The sequence below is a fragment of the Mus pahari genome, chromosome 2, assembly GCF_900095145.1.
Source record: "Mus pahari chromosome 2, PAHARI_EIJ_v1.1, whole genome shotgun sequence".
Taxonomy (NCBI): domain Eukaryota; kingdom Metazoa; phylum Chordata; class Mammalia; order Rodentia; family Muridae; genus Mus; species Mus pahari.
In genome coordinates, this window is record NC_034591.1 from 75,397,004 (window position 1) to 75,405,855 (window position 8,852).

At 47.2% G+C, this 8,852-nt stretch overlaps 1 protein-coding gene across 1 annotated transcript in view; it reads left to right on the plus strand.

Moving 5' to 3' along the window:
* The first annotated feature begins 682 nt into the window (after positions 1-682).
* The window catches only part of Fkbp9 (FKBP prolyl isomerase 9), a 47,888-nt gene continuing 39,718 nt past the window's right edge, over positions 683-8,852 (plus strand). The window contains exon 1 of the mRNA XM_021188157.1: positions 683-1,043. Within this exon, the coding sequence (XP_021043816.1) occupies positions 823-1,043 (221 nt within the window). The 5' untranslated portion in view covers positions 683-822. The remainder of the gene's footprint in view (positions 1,044-8,852) is intronic.

The window sequence follows — 8,852 nt, forward strand, 5'->3', positions numbered from 1 at the left end:
TAAGCTCTATACTAATTTTTAAAGCATCTTGTTTTCTCTTCACTTTGCAGATGTCTCTGACACTTTGTTAACCAGCTCACTCAGGTAGCTGGTGTGTTCCACTTGCTCACGTTTTATTTAGCACCTTTGCTTTTTGAAAAAAATCGAACTTGTTTGGTGTCAATTGCTTATTTTTCTCGTTTGTTGGTGTCTTTAGTAGGTTTTGGTATCTGGATTATTTGGTAGCTTCCCAAAACGAATTGAGAAAACTCTGTTGATTTACTTTTAATATTCCAAAGCTTTAATAAATCGAAGATGCATTTAACTAGGGGGTCGCTTGTGGGATCTGGAGCGCTGGCCAAGCTGTCACGTGTTAGGAACTTACATTCACTGACCACATTAGTTCACAGCAACTCAAAAACATTCTGAGGGAAGTTCCAGCCTGTTTATTGTGTACACCCCCAGTAACTAAGTTTTTAAAAAGACTCTTTTAAGTTTCCTTCCTTTCCCAGAACAGCAAGGGGAAACTGGATCCGCTGCCACGTAGGAGTCTCCATATCGTCCCTTGGGACCCGCAGTGCTCAGGGGCGAGGCCTGGCAGTCAGACCGATCTTCTCCCGGCTTCTGGAGGCGGGGAGGGCAGAGGAATTCCCAAGCTCCGGTGTCGGGGCGGGTAGACGCCCCTCGGGCTGGGCGCGGCTCCTCCCCTCGGCCCGGCACTGGGCGGACGCGGGCGGCGCGGGGCGGGCGCTGCGGCCCGGGGCTAGCCGGGAGACCTTTCCACGTTTGCATCGCCGCGGCGCGCCCAGCCTTGCCCCTCGCCTCCCCTGTCCAGGCCGCGCGATGGCTTTCGGGGCCCGGGGCTGGCGGCGCCGGTCACTGCTCCTGTTGCTGCTCTGGGTGACCGGGCAGGCGGCCCCGGTGTTGGGCCTGGCTGTGAGCTCGGAACTTCAGATCCAGCGGAGCTTCGTGCCTGATGAGTGTCCACGCACGGTGCGCACTGGCGACTTCGTGCGCTACCACTACGTGGGGACTTTCCTCGACGGTCAGAAGTTCGACTCCAGGTACCCAGTACCCCCACACTCCCCAAGGACCTCCACCAGCCCACCCCCACCCCGTCCGCCGCCCTCCCCATGCCTTTGGAGCTGTGCTGAGCCTTCAGCAGTAGGTGGGACCTTGAGATTGTGGACAGGACAATTCCTCTTTTCCTCTCTGCCCCGCACAGCGGCACACATTTTTCAGACACGTAAAATGGCCACTCAGCGAGACCTCCAAGAGTGGGTGATGCCCGCCCGCCTTCTTGACGGTCCCTCTTGACTGGTCCCTGGGTTTCATCCCTGAATTGTCTAGTCAACCCAACCTTAGCATTGACGAGTGGGAGGAGGAGGTAGGTGTCCCATAATCGCAGCCACTGTACTGAACTGTTGAGGTGTTAGGCACCGGTCTGTTTTTATATGCATACATATATAAATACGCACGAGCTCATTTAAATCTTTGGAGAGTTACAAAAAGAACCCTGTGTTCATTTTTTTTTTTTTTTTAACTAAGTAACCAAGACCACTGAGACCTGTGCAAATATTGAATTCAGGCTGTGGGAATTCAAATGCTGTGCCTGTGTGCAACTCCTGTGCCCTCCCCTTCCGGCTTTACAAAAACTGCGGGAGAGTTGGCCTGGAGCAGCCCTGTGGGCTTGCCTATGTAACTTGTCTTAAGTCTTCAGCTCCTTTCAGCCTTGCCCCTTTCTTCAGGCTGCTGTATCTAACCCTGGGCTGTGCCCTCGTGGTGAACCACTCCATTAGACAGGGAACTGTTGAGCCTCTGCTATGTGCCTGAATGGGCTTATGTACAATACAAGCAGCCACTCTTGTCTTTTTTTTTTTTTTTTTTTTGAAAACTCAGGTAGTGAGTATGTAAAAACATTTAAGGTTGTTGGTACTATGTGGTACAAAGCAAAGGCTTAGATATGGTTGGTCATCCTTAGTGTTAATTATTTTTTTGGGCACACAGGGAGATTGAACCCAGGATTGTGCATTCTAGGCAAGCTCGGTATTGTTGAGTTATATCCCCAGACCTAGTCACACCGTTGTTTCAGTTGTAGTTTTTATACCAATCCAGCTTAATTGAGGTACCCCCTGCTATGTAGGTCTCCTAGAATGTATAAGGCTCATGAGATGGCTCTGTGGTTAAGGCACTCGCTGACAAACTTGATCACCTAAAGTCAGTCCGTGGTACTCTCATGTGAAAGGAGAAAAATGACTCCCACAAACTGTACTCTAATCTCCACATGAAATGTCATGGCACCCCCTAAAATAATATGCAAAAAACCCCTGAAAATATAGATTATAAGGGTGTTTTTTTTTTTAAAATATGTTTCATTTCTTTGGATATATAGCCAGGATTGGAATTGTTGAATCAAGTGGGACTTATGTTTAAGTCTTTGAGGCCTAGAATCTCAAAAGTAACTCCCAGTTGTCTTCTGTAATTCACTCACCTTTCATTCCCTCCCTCAGTGTTCCTAGTTCTTCATGTTCTTTTTAAAAATTATATTTTCTGGATGTGGTGGTACACACCTTTAGTCCCAGCATTTGAGAGGCAGAGGCAGGCAGGTCTCTGTAAGTTTGAGGCCAGCCTGGTCTACATAATGTGTTTCAGGATAGCCAGAGCTGCATAGTAAGCCTCGGACCCCTCGTCAAGGCTTTGATCTTTATATCTGTAATGAGGTTGAGCATCTGTTCATGTGCTCATTGGCTATTTGTATAGCTTTGGTTTGTTACTTTCATATAAAGTCATTTTTTTGCTTGAACTGACGGTAACTAATAATTCCCATGGGGACAAGTTCTCCTCTCTAGGGATGACTACTAGGACAGTGGGAAGATCACCTTGGTACAACCATAGCATTTATACACTGTCTACCCATAAGAGTTCTAGTCTTACACGACTCTCTCTGAGACTGTCATTTAGCATAGGCAAGTAACTACAAAATGTCAAGACAGGCACAAGAAGAACAGCAGAGCTGGCTCTCTCTCACAAGAGGCCATACCTAGTTTTACCCCTTGCCTTCACAGAGTAAAATTATTTTCATCTCAGAAGAATTCATCTACCCTCAGAAGACAGCGATGAAGATACCTCATTACAGATTAAGAAGTAGTAAGGCTGAAAAATATCCAAATGACTTGTCCAAGACATCTGAGAATTGGGCGGTCATGTGGGAATCTTTTTTTTTTTTTTTTTTTTTTTTTTTTTTTTGGTTTTCTGAGACAGGGTTTCTCTGTGTATCCCTGGCTGTCCTGGAACTCACTCTGTAGACCACTCTGTAGATTCTGAGTCGAACTCAGAAATCCTCCTGCCTCTGCCTCCCAAGTGCTGGCATCAAAGGCGTGCGCCACCACTGCCCGGCTCATGTGGGAATCTTAATGCAGGCAGTTTATGATTGTAATCTGTGTTCTGTGGTCCGCCATAAAAAATGGTGGAAGAAAAGCAAGATGCAATGGACTCACACAGAAGGCTTAACTATATGCTAATGTGTGTGCAAGAGGTGGGCATCAGCATGGAGTTCCTAGGTTGCAGGGATAAGACCTAAGGAAGAGCACAATGTACTAGGGAGGAGTTGGGGAGGGGAGTGTGGTGGGGGAGGTGGTAAGGCTGATGGCAGGGTGTGGAGGGGGGTGCACGGTGTCCAGTGCGTGGCCTGGTGGGTGTGGTCTCAGTGAGAGTGGAGCAGGGACAGGTGGGAAAAGTAGGAGGAAGCTGGAGGAAAAGGTTTAAAAACATTAAATAGAGGTTAAAACTTTTAATTGACATAGAATGGTGCATATTTATAGGAAACAATGGAACAGCCAGGGGCCAGCCCCTTTGGTGAGATCTTGCTTTCTGGCTATTGAGGTTTGGAGCTTGTCTAAGGACAGTAGAAAGACCATGAAGACTTTGAATCCTGGGGCTCAGGGATCAGATTCTCCTTTCAGAAATGGCCACCAAGGGCAGCTGGAATGCGAAGGGCAGGACACAGAGGAGCTTTTTCACTGGTTCCCTCTCAGGTCTCCCTTCCTTTGGAATTTGTGGAACGTTAGGATCTGAGGGTGAAAGTCTCTCTTTTTTTTAAATTTTAAAAAAGTTTTTTTTTGGTTTTTCAAGACAGGGTTTCTCTGTGTAGCCCTGGCTGTTCTGGAACTCACTCTGTAGACCAGGTGGCCTCGAACTCAGAAATCCTCCTGCCTCTGCCTTCCAAGTGCTGGGATTAAAGGCATGTGCCACCACTGCTCGGCTAAAAAAGATTTTTTTAAAAAATTATTTTTTAATTATGTGTCTGTGTGTGGATATGGGCCCATGCATGTCCATATTCCCTCAGAGGCCAGAGGTGTCGGATCCCTGAGAGCTAGAGATACAGGCAGTTGTGTGGTGCCTGATGTGAGTGCTGGGAACCAAACCCACGCCTGCTTAAAGAGCAGTATCAAAGTTCACACTGAGCCATCATCTCTCCAGCCCACAACTTTCGTAGCCTCATACAAAGTATGTGTAGAGAGGAAAAATTTAGGAGTTTGGACTTTGGCTTCCTTGTGGTTTTCCCAGAAGAAAACGGCAACTGTCAGGCAGATGAGATGGCTCAGTGGATAGAGGTGCTTGTGTCTCTCCTGATGACATGCCCCCACCCCCAATAACTGTTAGTAAGGAAAAGAAAACGAGGTCTTGTACTCTGAGTAGAGTCATAAACAGCAGGAGAACCTTGTACCAGGGGTGGTTGTCTTTGTGTTTTGTTTTCTTTGTGTCCTTCTCAGATACTTGAAAGCCAATGGGCCTTTTCTGCAAAGGGACGTTCACAGTTACAAAGGTGACCAGGACCATCAGCCCTTGGCCACTGCCTTGGATGCGGCTTTGTTTAACCTCTGTGGGCTTGTGAATGTGTTCCTGTGTCTACTGTGGCAGAGGCAAGCAGACGGCAGCTCCGGCAGCTCCACCTGGCGGTGCGGTAGAGCTGCCAGCCTCCCCAGAGTCCCATCGCATTGCTAGGCGTGAGTGTAAGGGAAACAACACTTTGGGGCGCTCTGATTTCCTTCTGGGACGAAAGCTGAAAATGCTTCCATTTTCACTATCCTCTCTCTGGTGCACTGGCAGCCTGAATTCAGGTCTGTCTGCAGACCTCCAAGGTACAGACGTTTGATCCGTGCCCACTGCGTGTGTAGGTAGGCAGGCCGACCGGTGCTGCCCTAAGTGCATCCAAACCGTCTACAGAGATTGCTACAGTTTCTGGTTTGCTAGCTCTGGGGGTTTGGGTCCAAGAAGCATTTGCGTTTGAGACAGGTTCCCTACTGATCCAGCTGTCTAGAAGGTAGGACTTTGAGAACCTTTGCTCTAAAAGAACTATAGGTTTGTTGGAGCTCAGTTCACTACATTTCCACTCAGTCACCCATTTGTTTATTCATTAAGCAGATACTTATTGAGTGCCTGCTCTTCTGGGTTCTGGAGATGTGGTAGTGATTAAAATAGAACCTTATGAAGCTTACATTTCTACTGGGAAAACATATACTCTCTAGGTTACACAGCAAAATAGAAGTTGCTGAGAGCTATAGGGACAGACAGAGCAGAGGGAGGTTGAGGTGGGGGCTGAAGCACCAGGCTCAGACAGGTATGGTTACATTGGCCATCTGGATAATAAATAACTTCTTGACTTTGCGGTAGACTCTCTGTGTCTCCTGTAAGTCAGCTGGCATACCGAGTCTGCCAAGTGACGGGCAGACATCCATGCCTCGGCCAGTTCCAACAAGAAGGGGTTTTCTGTCTGCGGGGAAGCCTTTGGGGGGAAAACCCGATGCTTGAGATAGGTCCTGAGCATTGATAGGATTTTATTTCTTCAATGTAGAGAGTAGGCTTAAGAGGGAACGATGTGTGTAAAGCTTGGGTATGAACAGTATCATGCTCAAGGAACAGAAAAAGAAAAAAAAAGTTCTTGATAGCTGGATCAGGAGGCAGGAGCCCTAGAGGGTGTCGTGTAGAGAAGTAGTATGCGGGACATCTTCAATGGATAGATTATGAATAAGGAACCCTGTTGCGGGAAATAATAATAATAAAAAGAAACCGGCATGTTCCCACACTTGGGCCTCTACCCCAGTAGCCTGGCCCGCCATGCGCTGGCATGCAATGGCTGACCTGTTATTATATCGTGGAGACTGGCCTGGGGGTGCTTCAGATCCCCCTCAGCTTTTGTGTGCACCTCAAGCAAACCCACATTTTGTCTCCGGACCTTTCTCTCTTGAACCTGGACCAGCTGCTGTGTGAAGGAAAACAACACAAACTTAGTTCAGAAACGACAGTAATTCAATTGCTAGGTGCAGCAACTAAAATCTTAGTCCTGTAAACCTTATTAAATCTAAATCCTACGGTGGCGAATCCTGATGGATCCACCATTGAAACCAGGAGACTCTCATAGCTACATCATGACCTCACACTATCCTCATCCAAAAAGATCTAACTCTCCCGGTTCCTCTCTCTCCTCTCAGAAGTCCCGCCTACTTGCCCAGTGATTGGCTCCTTTATTCATTAGGGGATTGGTTCACAAGAAGTCACCTGAGTATGACTTACTCCTTGTCCACAACCCCTCCCAGGAGAGTGGGAATTAGCATCAGCATACAAACTGCACCAAGCCCATCCACAACCTAACCGTGGTGACTAGTCTCATTGCAAAATTATTTTGCATAATTATTCAATTAAGTTTCTAAATTTGTGATATAACAGAATAAAGACAATGGAAAGCCATGCCTTCATTATGGCTGAGAACACAAACCATTTCCAGCTGACTAGAGCAGAGTGCAGAGGGAATTTATTGGAGTCCTGTCTGATGCTGTAAGAAATTCCAGAAGCATGAGTTGAGATGGCTGTCTCCAGATCCCCGAGGGACTGCATAGGAGGTTTCCTCAAAGGAGACCCAGCTTTCCATCCTGTATGCATGATTAACCAGACTCTATCTCAAGTCCAGGTTCCTGGGGGATAATTTGGTTGGTTGCATTTGGGTGAGGTGCCTCCTGTATAGCCATTCAGTTATAAATCTGTTTAAGTTAGGACCCAGGCTCATTTCTTCAGTAGGCCTGGTCCTCTGAGAAGAGCCACTGGGCTGGGTAACACCTGGGTGGACTGGGAGACCTGATTAGCGGCTAGTCAGGACATGATCACACAGGCAGGCGGTATTTAAAGCGTGAAGCAAAGGAGATGATGTTAGGGGTGCTGCTGCTGAGGTATGAGCCTTAGGGCTGCTTCCGAATTAGGGGAGAGTACTCTTCCTATGAAGATCCCTGGAGGCCCCTGGTAGGTTGACAATGCACCCCACCCTGACAAGATTTATTGATAGGACTTTGATTCTGTGGGGGCATTGCAGGTTACTATGCATTCGTATCAATGGCTTGATTTGAGTCCATTTTTTTGGCCAGATCCTTGTTAAGAATTACCTATGGGAACATAACTTTTTAATTTGTGCAATTGCCTAAGAGTAATATTCTCTAACAGAATGTGACGGCTTGACTCTGCTTTGAAGTGTTTCCTTTCAGTATTTTAATGTGCTGGAGGTCATCCCGGGTCCGGCCTGCTCTTTTCTTCTCTTCCTTCATTGCAACCTTCCTCATTTTTCCATCTGGGCAGTAGACAGGTAGTTTGCCAGATCATTTATTGGTGTCTTTATCCTGCCAGGTCCCATTCGCTGCTGGTAGACGTGGCTGCTTTGGAGAAACAATTTTGCCACCTACTCTGGGTCTGTATGGGGCAGAGCGTGGGAGGCAGGGAGGTCAGACCTTGCTGGTTCTCTTTCGGTCTGCAGCTGGACCCATTCTCAGTGGAGGAATGTCTCCAGGGGATGGGTAAAGTCACCCCACAAGGAGAGTTTTAGTTTACTAGGGGCTGCTATGTCAGGACCGCAGTTGCTACGTGAAGCAGATCCCAGGTGAGGCAGTCTTGGGTACTCTTTTTTTGTGTGTTGCTTTGAGATAGGGTTGGAGGATTCCCTGTACCATCCCAGGGACACAAACTTGACATCTTCCTGCCTCAGCCTCTTAAGTATAGGAATTGCAAGTGTTTGCGACCATGCTCGGACTGTTTATTTTTGAGACAGGGTCATGCTTGCCTCAAGTTCATGGTATCTCATGCCCTCTTCTGGCCTTCATAGACACCAGGCGCACATGTGGCACACAGATATACATGCAGGCAGAACACCCATACATATTGTACTGGCTGGTTTTGTGTGTCAACTTGACACAAGCTAGAGTTATCACAGAGAAAGGAGTCTCCCTTGAGGAAATTCCTCCATGAGACCCAGCTTTAAGACATTTTCTCAATTAGTGGTCAAGGGGGAAGGCCCAGGCCACTGTGGGTGGAGCCATCCCTGGGCTGTTAGTCCTGGGTTCTATAAGAAAGCAAGCTGAACAAGACAGGGGAAGCCAGCCAGTAAGCAGCAACCTCTGCCTCTAGGTTCCTGCCCTGTGTGTGTTCCTGTCCTGACTTTCTTTGGTGATGAACAGCAGTGTGGAAGTGCAAGCTGAATAAACCCTTTCCTCTCCAACTTGCTTCTTGGTCATGATGTTTGTACAGGAATAGAAACTCTGACTAAGACATATATTAAAAGCATTTTAAAAGAATGTGAAGCCATGGATTTAATTCTAAGCATAACAATAAAATACCCCCTCTCTATATCTATCTGTCTGTCTATCTATCTATCTATATTGGTTAGGTGTACTGATTAATTTTGTGTCAACTTGACACAGGCTGGAGTTATCACAGAGAAAGGAGCTTTAGTTGGGAAAATGCCTCCATGAGATCCAGCTGTAAGGCATTTTCTCAATTAGTGATCAAGGGGGAGGTCCCCTTGTGGGTGGGACCATCTCTGGGCTGGTAGTCTT